The sequence below is a fragment of the Salvia splendens genome, chromosome 6 (assembly GCF_004379255.2).
Source record: "Salvia splendens isolate huo1 chromosome 6, SspV2, whole genome shotgun sequence".
NCBI classification, from domain to species: domain Eukaryota; kingdom Viridiplantae; phylum Streptophyta; class Magnoliopsida; order Lamiales; family Lamiaceae; genus Salvia; species Salvia splendens.
Window position 1 is genome coordinate 1,724,572 of NC_056037.1, and position 16,188 is coordinate 1,740,759.

The window sequence follows — 16,188 nt, forward strand, 5'->3', positions numbered from 1 at the left end:
AATCACTGTGATTTTGCCTTTGTTTCACTAGATTCTTTTAATTTTTTTCATTTTAATGCATTTTCACTGTGATCATGATTCAAGGTGGGATCAGTTTGACTACTGGTTGAATCGAAATAATGTAGCATAGAATCAAAATTTACACAAAAACTCAACCTCAAAATAACCAAAACAGATAATTACCTAAACTGTGGTTTTTCTCAACTAAAGAAGAAATAATACAAGCATTGTGGGCTTCTGCCAACTGATAAAAGGCATCACCTCTCAATCAGAGGCAAAACCTTTTCTTTTTTACAGACATGAGAATTGAACAAGAATTGGGGATCCTTATTGGTCATATGTAGCAATATACTGTAGTTTTTGGGAAAAATTCTAAGGTACAACATCTCTAGCTCCGCCATGGCCACCACAACAACATCTTCCACACTCTTCCCCGATTCCATGGTGCGCCAAAAAGAGCTTCTGCACGATATATATATGCAAACACCCATCAGTGCCAGAAATACGAGTGTAACTCTCATCTTGCAAGTATTACAGTCCGAGAAAATGGATAGACACACAACCCATATGAAGAGATGAGATATTAAGAAGCACAAGTTGTTGTATAACTAACCAATGTGGAACTTTCTGAATCGGATGATGTATCGTGCATTAGAATAAAAAGATGCAGAAGTAGACCTTAAGCATTCCAAGCTAGCACACCTTATTCCTACTTCCATTCTATTCTTTGTTTGGTGTGATGGAATGAATGCAAAGGAAATCCAAAGAAATTAACATTTCATTCCACCCTCATTTTATTCCATCCTACCAAACATGGTTTATTGATTTTTCAAATTAGTGATTTCATTGATAAGCAGAGGCGGCATAAGAATCTGTGTGAGAAACAGTGTTGCATATACGGGTTTAGAAAAGGAAGGAATTCCGTAAGGCAGCAGCGTATCACGTAGACATGAATTTTCAACAACAGATGCAAAAAAAATTGCAAAAAAACTCTTCATTTTATTACAGACTCCACCATTGTCAAGAAAAAGGCTCTTGAAGTATTCGTTATTATATTTAGTAGATATTATAGAAGACTAAATGGAATAACTGACCTCTTTTATTCTCCTTTCCAATCTGTCAATTCACTGCTGGGTACATGTAGTTTTTTTAGTCTTTCTTCAGACTCGATGTCATTCACTGTACCCCGGCATCTAGAAGATCCACAATGACAAGCTAGTCGTTCACCAATTGAAGAAAATCTGCCACACAAGAAAACATGAGTACACTTGTATTGATAAACCAAAAAATACAATAGCTGGATGAGGTAGAAAACCTGTAATCATATGTTAGTTCTTCGCCATAATTAATATCTCGCTTCGCGAATATTATTATGTGGTCTTGGTCATTGGCACTAATAACTCTTGAATAACAGTTTGACTGGAAGAGGAAAAAGTTAGTCTTCTGCAGGAACTTAAAAATAAACAATAAAGCTGCTAAATTCAACACATACTTCACATGAGTGGTTAATCAACTGTGCTATGCTTCCTGCCTTGGTGGCATCTAAAACACGATTATCATCAACCCGAAAAATATAAGTTCCAGCCCCCTGCACCGAAGAAACATTAGGATAATCCGAAAACAGGTATAAACTGGCACTTTATAAGCAGTCTTAATGAGATGAAATACTGACACTCAATAATGATGCAGATTTACAGCTGAAGGTCATTCAATATGTGAGAGTTTTAAAAATCACAAACATAAGGTGTAAAAAGAATATCACAAAGAAATTGCATTTTATTAAACTAAAGAGGCTAGAGATAATTTGAAGCACACAGTGATGCCCAGCAGAAATATATACCACAGGAAGCTAAGGAGAAAATGCAATTCTAATAGGAAAAAGTAGATGCTTACCACTAATTTATCGTAAGATAAGTGTTCTCTTCTGTCGGCTACTGAACCCCGAATAACTTCCCCAGTATACTCAATCACCTTAAATGCAACAAAATGCCAACTTAATATGCAAAACCTCCAAAATTAGAAAGAAATGGTTTGTCATAGCAATTTACCATGTCCCCAGCTTTATACGGAAGTTTAGTGAAGACACCAAAACCATGTATACGAGACTTCCCTGTGGCCAAATTATTTTCAAAGGTAAATGATTAAATAGAGTACTTCCAAATAATATATTGGATCAAAAGGCAAGATTATGGAACTCGTGCCCATGAAGGAGAAACCTTAACCACAATTAGGAAACAAAACTAAACCACTAGCATAAGAAAGATTACCATATGCCAGTCTCCTCCTATAGGTCTCCTTCATGTGGTTGTACTTATCAGCAACTGAAAGAAACTCGCGGGATGACTTTAGTTGCAAGTTTTTTAACTCCAGAAGGTCTACAGAGTGCTTGGAACCACCAGGTTCACTGGATGACATCTTGTTCCACAAGGGCATATGATGGCTGAACCCACCTGGTATATGTGGCACATTCTCCACATACAAGCGCTTTGATGACGGACCATCTTGTCCATTTTTTGCCCGCTTCTTCCGGTAATCATAAATTTCTAACAGGCAAGGAAAAAAAGAAATCAGATACCCATGAAGACAGCGCTACTGTATTTCCAAAGAGATCCTCTTAAACATAGAACAATCCTACTTACAATCTTAGTTATGGAGTATTTAGTGACTAGCTTACACCTACTTTGTCAAGCTAACCAGAGTTTATGTCTCTCCCTTATTAAATTCCAAAATGGAAAATTAATAGCTATATAACACAATAAGAGAAGATGATTTTTCTATCAGATGAAAACTGGAAATCTCATCTAAACTTGGGAGAATGGTAGATAAGAATATACCAGTACGAGCGCAACCGCTAGGGTTTATAGGTGGAATATATTCAGCATGTTCATCTTCCTTTTGAACAATTCGTTTGTCAGAAAGCATATTTTCATTAGACTTTGGCCTGTGTCTCTGACAGAAGGAAAGAAGCTGAATGGACTGATCCTCCTCATCCTCATCAAGAAGAGCTGCATGGACTCTATCCATATCCTCAGGCTACATATACCATAGACGAACCAAGTAAGGAAAGGAGTTTCCACAACTAATGGAGTATGCTTAAGCACATGGTATAAAATATAAATACACAAACATGATACCTCAAGGCAAAAGCCGGCAGCACGTGCACACAGGGGATGGAATGACACACGGCAATTAAAGTCGGAGCACTGAAGAGACATGATATACATAAATATAATGGAATAGATGCATAATTTCAAATTTTCAGAAGAAGAAAATAAGGATGAACATGGCAAAGTTTCTATAGAAGCATAGTCAGAAGAATATGAACTAACATAAATGTCAACTAACCAAACCAATCACCAATACATCCCATCAGTAAAGTTAATAGATTTGTTCCAAACTGGGCCTTTACTTTTGATGATTGATAAGATAGGTGATAAGTATTTTTATCCTCATTCCTAGGATTCCTCCAATCCAACCTTTTCCATGGAATATGAATCAAGCAAAACTAAATCATACAGTAGGAATGATCAAGGGCCTTGTGATATCCTAAAACTCCAATCCATCTAAGTATACAAGGGACTGACCTATACTATATTTAGCTATCTAAGCTGATCCTCAAAAGTAAACACCCCCTTAAGAGAAGCATAATTTTTTTCAGGATTACTGATCCCAAAAATACGCTGCAAGATGTGTGACAGCCATCAGTAGAATTTGATGCAGAATCACAGATGGACCCTTTGTGTCAAACGACAATTTGTACATGTATAAAACATTATTAAACTCAGAACATGAATTCTGTTCAAGTTTGGGATCCGAAGTTGAAGAAGGATAGTGTACAAGAGTAACAAAACTAAGCCATGTCACCAGACCAAAAGCACACATATCGAAGAATGCATTTTTAACACAAATTGCCGAACAATCAGCTAAGCACAAAAAAGGATCTACCTGTATGCACGCTCCATAGGAAACGTGACAGATGCTGCAAATTAGCTTCCACCGATCCTTCACAGAAAATAAGAACTATCAACTAATGTTCAATCATGTAGAGTTCTTAACCAATGCCATCTAAAAGATTGTTGGGCAAGTATGCTTCTCTGTGATTGGTAATCAACTGGGACACACACAAAATTAAAATTAAAAGAGCCAAACCTAGAAAGAGGGGAGATACCTTATTGATTCGATCAATCCCATCAATAGGTTCCATTTTTTTAATATCTGATAAACACGTTTCTGCATGAAAATAGACAATTTAGCTAAGAATTTTAGTTCAAAAAGGAATTAGCTATGAAGTTGCAGGGAACAAATAGAGACCTGGAATCCATATGGCGCAAGCCAAATGAGCCCAACAGTCATCTGCAGTGGGTTTCATAGCACCTCCTGAAGTTAAATTCATTCAGAACATCAAGCTGGTTTTATTTATTGATTATCGAATACAGCAAATGGTCGGATGAAGAAGTTGAAAAATTAAAGGTAGTATTAATCTTAAAGTACCTACTACAGGACAAAGGCAGCATAGAGGAGATACAGGTGCTCCAGGACGGCATAAGTTGCATAACCAAAGCACTCCACCACTGGGCTCTAGTTCACCATAGCATCTGGCATGCACCTGAGCAGGTATACATGACAAAAAAGGAGAGAGAAGAAACTTCAATAAAAATCCAAAACGGTGAAGTTACCATATTCTAGAAACAGAAAATTAAAAGCAAGCAAAATATATGGAGTACAAAGAATTAGTAGCATAACATACTGATGGCAGGATATCAGTCTAAAAGTGTTTTCAACAACAAAGTTAGCTGATGCAAAGTCAGGCTACCTTGCTCTGTAAAATCAATTTACAACAGAGGATACTCATGGTAGAGCAGTTTAAGGAACATCAATTTCATAACTTCACTGCAGTATAAGAAAAGATTTTACGAAATTGTGAAGCTGCGAGATATCAGAAATCAGGCGATAAAGATTTTTTGCAAGCTTCTATAACTTGTGTGGGTGGGTTATCAGGAAAGGGAAGGGGAATAAGAAAATCAATGCAACCAGCAAAAAGTTCAAGCAATTGACAATAGATTTAGAACTAATTGACATAAGAACGGAACGCAGCATGGTCATGGTAAAACCATTGAATCTCAATACAAGAGTCTTGCCAACAAGTCAAGCAACACGATTTTTGCTAAAATTATTCTGGAGTTGCATAAAATAAAATTTTGAAATCAGTGAAAAAGAAATTAATTTAGTAGCAAGTTTCTCTAACATAAGTGCATAACACTGAGAACAAAGAAAATAAAATAGGAAAGCTATTTGTAATAATGGTTCCTTGACAGAAAGGAGGACCAACTCGCTGTATTAATGTAAATAACGGATCAATGCAGTTCATTTAATGACAAATCAGATAATAAATGTCGCAAGATACGGACTTACCATCATCCTGCATTTGTCACACTGGAGAAATAAGTTGTTCTCGTACTCCTGAATTATATATTCGAAATTATTATTCAACTCATGAAATATAGTTTTGCTGATAATGAAATTATGTTTAAATATATTAGAAAAAAGATGAAGAGAACTACAGTTTCTGTTAACTCATGCAATCTAGAGCAGCAGAAAACATGAAATGACAGAACCACAGTCAATCCTTTTCCACAAAAAAAAACTACCTCATCCATATGGCAAACATTGCACTTGTCAAGGTCCTTCCATGTAACTGTAACAGGTCGGTAACCAGCAGATGAGTTTTTCATTTTCTTACAGGCCAACTGGGAACCCTTTGCAACTGACCGGGAATTGGATATCTCCTGCAAAATATAATACATTAATATGAAGGCATATGTGAGGCCATGTACAGTTTTGATCCGCCACAACAATCAAATGAGTCATGCTCCAAGTAAAGTAAAAGATAACAAAATTCATCAATCCCTAATATTATAAAATATAATACATAAATGAGCATTCACGCAGACACTCTACAAGCCTCATTAAGGTAGTACCTGGCGTGTAAATATCAATTGACTGAGATAAAAGATCTCACACATACAAATTATTAAATGTTGAGCAGCTATACTGCATTCTTAAGTGATAGAGCCTGCTTGATTAAATTACTGAAACCCAAAACAAAAAATTGACGTCGCATGAAAATCTGTTGGATGGTAAATTGCACTACTGATCATCATTTGAAACACTAATTATGTGATCTTCCCAAAATTCTACAGTGAAGATGTTGCGATTTCAAGATCTTCAAATTTGGTTATCTAAAGAAATAAAATTTGCTAAGTTCTTTTTATCTTTTTCTTCACATTTCACCATCCATTTCTCGTCTAAATATTCCCTTCTTTTCCTCCTCACCTCTTCAGCTCCCCTCACATCCGGCCCATGGCCATGGCGATGTCGGGGCCGGAGGCCACTCCTGCGTTGGAATGAGACCGGGTCATTTCCCTCTTTTTGCTTGTTCATTTTCCGCTTTGCTCTGGTAACTTGCTCTTCATTTCCCTTTCTCGGCTTGTTGGTCTTCTGCTTCATCATGGTAAGCTTGGTGGTTGATGGGCGCGTAGATCTGAAGGAAAAGAGATGTTTTTGCAATGTTGACAGATTCGATGAGAAAAGGTGGTGAAGCTTTTAAGAAGAGTGTAAATGGAATAGCAAAAGTTGTGCAGACAAAGAAGGTAAAACTGAAATGGAAAGCAGGGAGGGATGGAGGAAAGTGCAATGAAGAAGGCAAAGCCAGTAAAAGAAACGAGGTGATAACAAAAGCTCAAGACGTCAAGAGGAAAGAAAGAAGCAGAAACAAGAGCCAGAGGTTATAAAGAAAAAGGAGATAAAGCAGGAAATCAACTTGCAGAATAAAATGGCTGATTACAAAAAGATTAAAGTTAATGGTTGAGATGAGTTTATCCATAGAACGCCGCCGTTTAGCTAAATGGGGTATTTTTAAGATTTAGGGTTTTGAAATCAATGCTCACCAACCTTTTTGGTACAAGAGGTCTTAATGCAATGACTTGTCGCATTAATATTCTCCGAAGTTAAGAAATGGGAAAACAACTCTGCATACCAAATGGGCCATAATTACCCGTAATATTTCAAAATATTAATTTCCCTTATAGTTAGAGAAACAGTGAGTTTCATATTTGAGTGAGAAAAACTAAGAAGAAAATAGAATCTAGTAGTATCCAAGTACACAAAAAAATCAAGGCAGTTCCTTTTTTAATTTATAAGAAAATAGAACGAAATCGGATGTACCGGTACATGAGAGTCCAACTCATTGCTGTTCATTGAAGCACTTGAAAAATAATAAACATTTTAAGCATCACATATTTAACAGTGTAAAGTTCTAAAAGAAACTCAAAATGGAAAGTTGTAGACCACTAGACCAAAATAATGAACACTCTATAGCATACAAATTTATTTAACAAGATATATGACAACCAAAGTAGGGAATAGTAACATAGTATAGACTAGTAAATAACCTACTTCGACAAGGTTAAGATGGTGATTGGTAAATAAGTACCTTTATGAGTCTGGAAACTTTTGGGTGGGAAAAACCAAACATATAAGAACCAGAGGACAACTTCTGATCAGCTTTACAATCTTTATTTCTGATTTGCATGATCCTGATCTTTTTGTAAATTTTATTCCAGCAAGCTGATGGTGTTGGTCCATTGAACTGCATAATAATGACAATAAAAACAAGACAAAGCTTGAGTGAGCAGGCTCATGAGTAGGCAGTAGCTAACTGTAACAAGTCCAGACTTATAATGAAACATCTATATCTCAATAATCTACAAGGACCGCCTAGGCGCCTCTTTGCCTTGGGTAAAAGTTAAATACAGCCAGTTGACCGATATAAGCTCCCGAGCCATACCTAATTGGAAGATCATAGTATTTCCAACACATGAGACAAGGTGGAGCGGTTTTGGGAGTGGACTGCAAATGTTGTAATTGGGTGAACAGTAGAATGCGACAGAGGACAGTTCAGGAGTGGGAACTAGGGCTTGGGATTTTATTTTCTCAATAAAAGTCTCTGTGCTGAATGAGGTGGGCAAGTGCCCAATTCCATGTATTTCTGCGACGAGACATGTCAATGTTCTTATACCGGAAATGTGTTGCTGGAAATGCTTGGACATTTGTTTAAAAACGGCAAGATGTTGGATCAAATTATGATATTCACCCTATTATTTATTTAATGACCAAGATTACAAAGTAAGGCTCCTGGCACCATATCCATTATTAAGGGTTCCTTCATATAAGATTATATTTTATATGCCATTCTCTCTCAGAAAAACAAGACAGCCAGCTTTGGGATCAGGCATTGGCAGGATTACTCTTCGACAGAAATTCACAAGTTTACCAGTTTATTTTAAATATGAAACACTAGATACAAACCTCAGGCAGGGAAGGCATGACTTCATGGAATGAAAATAGAATGGCAAATAAAAAGGAGGACATATAGGGAAAGGTAGAAGGTGCCATGCAAATTTGATAAGATAGCTTTATCTGATACCTCTTCTCCATTATCTCCTTTAACTTTAAATAGAGGCTTGGTCCTCGAGTCGACATCTCTCAGTACTTCCATCTCATACATAGTATGCAACGTTGGATCTGAAGTAGAAAGTGAAATGTAAAATGGTAACAATGATGAGGGAGTAAGAAGTAACACATAACTTTAAATTATTAATTTACCTGTTAAAGATGTAAACTTCCTTACAGCAGTGTATCCCTCAGGCCATATGTATTTCTCATTTTGGAAATTACTGGAGTCTCTGACAATCTTTCCTGCACAATGATTCACATGCACAAACTGAATTGTCAATTATGCTGTGAGCTCCTGCCTCGTTAAATATGCTGGATTAATTGATACCACGACATGGTCAAGTAATTAACTAATAAAGGTCCCAAAAACTAAGGACCACCAACGGTAAGTTGCAGCCTTGAAGGTCCTTACAACATATTCGAAAATGCAATGTTGTGTCCTGACCAAAGCTAACAAGGCCTGATATATAAAGAGAAAGCAACAAATGCAGCCACATATTATCAATATGAGAAATTAGCATGACTTACCAAGGCTTACTATTTGTAATTCTCCATCTTCCAATTTACAGCTTTTGAGATCATCAAGTTTCTTAAGTATCTTATCATAACTCAAAGACTCACCACCCGAGTCAGCACCATCTTCATTCACCCCGCTTCTATTATCCTTTACATCACCGTCAACACCATCTCGCAGCTGCTGCATTTTTACCGGTAACCTCTGTTCACTAAGATATCTGATCACAACAGCTAATTCAGAGAATACCAAGGAATTGTACTAGTGAAATAAACGACAAAAGAATTTTAATTGGAAGTGATAAACAGACATCTCATTTTTATTCCTAACCTAGAATTTTAACATAAACACAGTATAATATTTTCACCAGAAATTTGAAATGTATTAACAATGAATGTCTTCCACAGGTGATTTTGATACAAGAAGTACAGCAACTACAATGCCAGGATTGCCCAGGATTGCCAGAAATACATTGGTGCAGTACTATTCAGCCAATATCCGTGTCCCAATTATTCTCACTGGGAATTGAATAACCACAAATGCTTCAACTTTTCAACAAGCATATTCTTAAGAATTAGGTGTCTGGGCTCTAATAAGCCAAATAATGTTTAAAGTATTGTGAGTAAGCATACCTATGAAAAACATGAAAAGCCAAGCAAAATTCAAAACATGCAAACGTCATACTTAGAGTTTTCCAGGCTGCATCTCCCACTCATTCAACAGAACTGAACACCCAGTTTGCTGATGCACTTCTTTATATTGAGGCTCAACTGGTACCAAAGCCATCTCATTTACCCCGAAATCCAAACACAGAAGGTAGGCGGTGCTAAGGTTTAAGGTCAAATCACTTTGGCTATGAGGAGTAGTATTTTTTTACAGAATAGACACAAGAAACAGAAAAATTAAGAAAATACGACTAAAAGAAGCAGACATGAATTACGAATTCACGACCATCCCAAGCACATCCATCGCTTGAGAATATCTGACAGCATTTGTACTGAACATAAAATATAGCATGAAAATCTAAGAATTCCGATTTAAAAAAACTCACACTTTTGCCTCCTCCAATCCTCGAACAAAAGTTGGTTTCTTGCACTTTGAATGACATGACGTAAGAAGGCCCTTGAGGAATTGGATAACTTGTTTGCGCGGAACCCTGATAAAAAAAAAGCAAATATAAATGGAGTAGACTGAATGGTGACCAATTTTTAGCAAAAAAATCACTCTCCAAAGAATCATCAACTTTAAGTCATAAATAATACCTAGCAAAATCATAGGTGCCAAAGAATTGTACAATCACAGACTTTTCTCCAGAAATTTTGTTCAATCCCTTGTGTTTACCCACATGAGATTCGTCTAAAACAATTGCCGGCCACACAGCATGTCCTACATCAGAGAAAATAGAGGTATATATTTAGAAAACTTGCATAAATTAGAAAGTAATTGACAAACAAACAATTACAAACTAACAAAAGAAGAAGCTCGGGCAGCCAGCATATATAACAATAGAAAGAAACAGCACATGGGAGAACAAAAATTCCCTGATCCCACAAAATCAGAAAATATGCTACAGAGTCAGATTATGTGCAGGGGCTGGAAAAGGATGAGCTTGCAGCTTATGTACACGGAGTGAACAATGACATGCGCTTTTAATTTGTTCATATTATTAAATTGAGACTAAATTTAAAATTATAAGCTCCTGGTGATGTGAGAAAAGGCAAAGAACCCTTTCTGTATCGTCTTACTATCTTACTGATATCAAAGTTTATGAAACTTTTCTATCTTTAGTTATTTCAGTTTATGAAACCTTTCTATCTTTACTTATTCGAACCCATCAGATATCAAAACTCTTAGATGAAATGAACTAGTCTACTAAACTATAATGATCAGGTAGTGCAGTCCACCGGATAGACCGGCATTTTAACTTAAGGCAAAGCCAGAAGCAGATAGAGACAAACCAGTAAGTTTGGCCCAAATCAGATCACCAGTTTCTATCTCTTGGCAATCATCATCTAAAGTGGCGGCCAAAACCATCATCTCATTAGCATCAAGTTCATCTGCTTCCGGGCTCTTCTCACATAACTTCAACTCCATACTTTGCATCTCCTTCAAAGAGATATGAAACTTTATACGTTCTTTAGATAAAACCAGATCTTCTTGCTCTCCATCCTCATACTTCAACTGCATAGTTCCCCCCCACATATTACCAATGTGCCAGCATTAACTTAGTTGCATGATAGATACACGTTAATAAATTAGTGTGAGGTAAAAGAGAATTTACATGGTGTCGACGAGTCTCATAATTGTACCCTGTTATATGGCCAGAATACCAGCTTGCATCCAGTGGCCAGAACACCTGTTCCATTCAGCAACAATTTGAACATGAAATGGGAGGAGAGATAAATTACATGTAAAAGTAATAAAGAAGATTGTCCAATTGTTTCCACAGAAGATCAGTAACTGAAGAAATGCAATTATCACTGTTATTGGTCATTGAAGCTCTGACCTTGCATTGTAACTCAATGAACTTGTCTGGATCAACTCCCTCGAAACTCAGCCTGCACCCAAACAACAAAGTACAGACACCATGAAAACATCATCAACCTGTGAACTTGAGCACAAAAGGCAAGAAAAGGGACTGACACAGACCGGACCCATTTCTTCATCCGTCGAGCTCCTGAATTCTTTACAACAGTCTCCGAAGAATCAATTTTTCGTTTTTTCACGTGGCTATTATTAACAATCCTACACGCATTCCTAGTTTCCCGAACATATCTACAATCAGTTTTGTCAAGATCATCACTCAACGATGTTGGATCATCTGATTCTTCCGACGACTTACAATCACTCCCCAATTCCACATTCCGAACTCTCCTCTGCTTCACGACAGCCCCCTCCCCCCTTCCGTCAGCCTCCAATTCCGCATCCAAAAGCAGCCCCTTCATAAAATTGGTGCTCTCCGCCCTCTTCCGGCGCCTCGAGTAAACTATACCGAACTGAGACTCCAGCGTGATCGGGTGCTTCGCCAATTGACCATGGCCGTTCGTTTGCGGAGGCTTCCGCACTGCAGCCTTGACCTTCTTCGATCCGGAGGCGGTGACGCAGGGAGATGTAGCGGAGTACAAGTCGCAGAGCGGGATGTACTTGAGGGGCGCTCCTCCCCGGGGAAATTCATCGTCGTCGCTGAGCTTCGCACCGCCGTTTCCGGGTAATGCGTCGGCAGCCATGGCTCTTCTTCAACCCCCCTGGCAGTGGGGAATAATTAGGTAATTTTTTTTAGGGTTTTTCAATGGCGGAGCGAAAAAATGATTTCCCGCCGTTGGCGCCTGAAGAGTGAGAGGGGCGTCGGCTCTATATATAGTGCGTCTCCTTTGACATGTGTGAATTACAGAGACAAAACGCTTCTTCTCTCTAACAAATCCTTCTTCAATTCCCATTCTTTTCTTTATTTCGATTTCTTTACAGACTTATATTTTCTGTATTTTTGCAAATTATCTCCCTCTCTATCCATCTGTGATTATCTTCAGTTAAACAATATTAACAAATTCGATAATCGTCCCTGTTTTTCCTCGAGGTCGCCGGCATCCAATAAATTGGGCAAATTTACAGAAATCAGTTAACTTACAGAATTCAGTTAATGTGTGTGTACGAGTTTCAATTAAGACAACGAATCAAAAAGGTTTTTCTGCGATTAAAATACTACTCCCTCCGTTCCCGATTAAGAGTCACATTTTGACCAGGCACGGATTTTAAGAAATGTAAAGAAAAGTTGGTTGAAAAAGTTAATGGAATGTGGGATCCACTTTTTTATATTAGTTTTATAATAAAATATGAATGAAGTGAGTTAGTGGAATGTGAGACCTACATATCATTTATGGTAAAAATGAAGTGTGACTCTTAATTGGGGACAGACCGAAATGGAAAAGTGTGACTCTTAATTGGAGACGGAGGGAGTATCAATTTTCACAGGACAAAGTCACGCCAAAAGATAATAGTAACATTTAACATATCGATATAAAAGGATCGCATCACGGGACGTATTAGTTGCTCGTGCTAGTTATGTGCGAGTTACCAATGAGTTATGTTTAAGATATTGTCAGGTCGGATTCATGCAAGAGGATCATGACGCAAGCCGTATATTTTTTTGTGCGAGTTCTACATATTAAAATGGAAATAGTTTAGCAACATACTATGTTTTATATCTTGTTCGGTCACAATTAGTAGTACTAACATCACCGTAGATCCATGCAAAAGGATGATCACACGTAGTTGTTTGTGCGTCAAAAGGAAAATAAGTTGGCAGTTGCATGTTATTAGATGTTGTTGACGAGTTTTTAACATGCGATTTAGTTCCAAACATAAAATATCCATTTATGTCGTTATTAGTTGTCAGTTGGATATTTTTAACAAATACACAATTCCATGAGAAAAAAAGACCATACTGCGCACGTACTATATTCATAGTCGTTCCCCCTCTACAATCATTGCATCATTCCCTTCTTACGTTGTCGTCTTCTTCTCCTTCCACCGCGTCAACCCCAACCTCTGCATCGAATTTCTCGCGGTCGCGAGAGACTCCCCTCAATTCAATGTCTCTTCCCCCACCTTCCCATAACTCACCTTGCACATTCACCAAACACGCACATGAGAGTTGCTCTAAAAAATACAGGACGTGCTTTTTAACCGTGTGCTAGTTCCAAACATAACATTAACGGTTCTGTCGATATAAAAATATGTGTTTATGTCGCTATATATTTTTAGCTGATTTTATTACAACATATTGATTCCATTATTAAAATTCGAGGAATACTTAAGATATAACTGTATTAACATTGCTCATAAAAGAAGGTATCTTCATGGACCATATTTACTTACAAGGGATAATTTCGATGAATCATTAAACTCATATATCTTGCAGTTTCAATTTTATTGTCGAATAATTAACGTAAGAATATTAAAACTGACCATTTTAAATACTTTCTTACAAAAAAAAAATCGATCACAAAAAACCTACACAACCTTTAATAGTCCAATTAATTTAAGGTTCGCGTCTTTGCAGTTGTGAAGTGTAATGCATAAAGCAGCCCAGCCCAATTCTAGTCAGCGCAAGAGTGGAGGAAATGAGAAGGCCAAGTTCAAATATCTTGAACTAGCCGTTGGAATTAGTTAGAAAAAATATCTTCTTCTTGTTTTCTTGTTTCTTCTTCTTGAATTCTATTAGGCCGATTAGGAGCTAGATGAAGGAGATTATATAGTGTAGAATCAAGTAGTTGTTGTAACACTTTTTTCCTCACACACATTGAATAAGATTTACACAGTTCCTTCAATTACTCTTCTTCAAGATTCAAGCTCTCACTCTGTCACTCTCTCTCAATCTCTCAAACACCTTCGATTCATAACAATTGGCGCCGTCTGTGGGAAGGCGATTTGAGGGAGATCGATTGCAAGATGGCTGCGCGATTGGAGGCCGAAAAATTAACCGGAAAAAATTATTTCGGGTTGTGGCGCTTGAAGATCAGAGCGCTACTGATTCAGCAGAGTCTTTCTGCAGCTTTGGAGGAGAAAGCCGCAGATCTGAAGGCCGGAGAAGTACCGGATGAAAAGAAGATCAAGCTCATTGAGATCCACACTAAGGCGCATAGCGTGGTCATCCTTTGCCTTGGAGATAAGGTATTGAAGGAAGTCTCAAAGGAAACAACAGCGGCTGGGGTCTTGGAGAAGTTAGAGAGCTTGTATATGACCAAGTCTCTAGCCAATCGCCTGTGTATGAAGCATAGACTGTATTCATACAAGTTCTTGGAGGATCGGGGAATCAGTGAGCAATTGGAGGAATTCAACAAGGCTGTGGATGATCTGGAGAACGTCGATGTTCAAATCGATGATGAAGATAAGGCGATCATGCTGCTGAATGCCTTGCCGAGGAGCTATGATCACCTCAGAGATGCCATGGTGTATGGGAGGGAGGAAACTATTACCCTCACAGACGTTCAATCAGCCTTGCGGTAAAGAGAGCTCCAGACTGGTTCAGCTAAGTCTCAAGAGGCTATACCTGAGAGCCTTCTTGTGAAGAAGTTCAAGAAGCCAAAGTTCAACAAGAAGCCAGATGAAGGCAAGTCCCCTGTACCAGGTCAGTAAGAGACCAGATCATGCCACTGGTGCAAGAAGCCTGGACACCTCAAGAAAGACTGCTACGTATGGAAAAAGAAGCAGGCAGAAGCAGGTAAATCTCATCCCACCTCTGATTGCATTGAAGATTGTACTACACCAGAGATTCTTAATATGATGGAGAGTGATTTGAGTGGGGTTTGGATTATGGATTCTGGTTGTAGCTTTCATATGTGTCCTAATAAGTCTTGGTTTCATGAGTTGAAAGATGCTGGTGGTTCTGTCTTGTTGGGTAATAACCATGTCTGTAATGTGAGAGAAATTGGAAAGGTAAAGCTAAAAATGCATGATGGCTCTGTGAAAATGCTGAGTGATGTAAGGTACATACCTGAGGTGAAGAGGAACCTAGTGTCTCTGGGATTGTTGGAGAAGAAGGGGTTCACCTTTAGTTCATCTGATGGGAGAATGAAGGTTACAAATGGGAGTCAAGTTGTCATGGTGGCTGAAAGGAAAAATAGTCTCTATTATTTGATGGCAAAGGCTGTTACTGGAGATTCAAACTCAGTAATAACTGATGATCTGAGGCTATGGCATGAGAGGCTAGGTCATCCAACTGAAGGAAGTGTCAAGGAGCTTGTGAAGTCAGGTCTGATCCAAGGAGATGTCAGCTCCAAACTTGATCCATGTGAGCAGTGTGTGCTTGGCAAGGCAAAGAGAACTCCATTCCCTACAGGTGCTCATTACTCTTCCTCACCTCTTGAGTATGCACACTCAGACTTATGGGGTCCAGCACCAGTAAACACTCTTGGTGGTGGAAGATACTACATGACTATAATTGATGATTATAGCAGGAAGGTGTGGGTCTATATCTTGAAGGAAAAATCAGAGGCATTTCAGAAGTTCAAATATTGGTGCAAAGAAGTTGAAGCTGAGAAGGGTACCAAGCTGAGATGCTTGAGGACAGATAATGGGCGGGAGTATCTATCAAGGGAATTTGATGAATACTGTAAGGAGAATGGTATCAAGCGGCATAGAATAGTCCCAGGTACTCCACA

At 38.1% G+C, this 16,188-nt stretch overlaps 1 protein-coding gene across 1 annotated transcript; it reads right to left on the reverse strand.

The window, feature by feature from the left end:
- Positions 1-179: 179 nt before the first annotated feature.
- On the reverse strand, positions 180-12,605 carry LOC121808559 (histone-lysine N-methyltransferase ATX2-like). The gene is made up of 25 exons (XM_042209113.1): positions 11,678-12,605; positions 11,535-11,586; positions 11,310-11,384; positions 10,987-11,209; positions 10,291-10,414; positions 10,080-10,184; positions 9,043-9,248; positions 8,665-8,757; positions 8,486-8,583; positions 7,493-7,648; positions 5,649-5,786; positions 5,413-5,460; positions 4,492-4,606; positions 4,312-4,377; positions 4,169-4,230; positions 3,946-4,002; positions 3,135-3,203; positions 2,835-3,033; positions 2,268-2,543; positions 2,049-2,110; positions 1,894-1,971; positions 1,493-1,588; positions 1,316-1,419; positions 1,095-1,241; positions 180-462 (listed from the first exon to the last, which is right to left on the reverse strand). The coding sequence occupies exons 1-24, from the start codon at positions 12,253-12,255 to the stop codon at positions 1,100-1,102; spliced, it is 3,222 nt and encodes a 1,073-aa protein (XP_042065047.1). The 5' UTR covers positions 12,256-12,605; the 3' UTR covers positions 180-462; positions 1,095-1,099.
- Between the last annotated feature and the right edge of the window lie 3,583 nt (positions 12,606-16,188).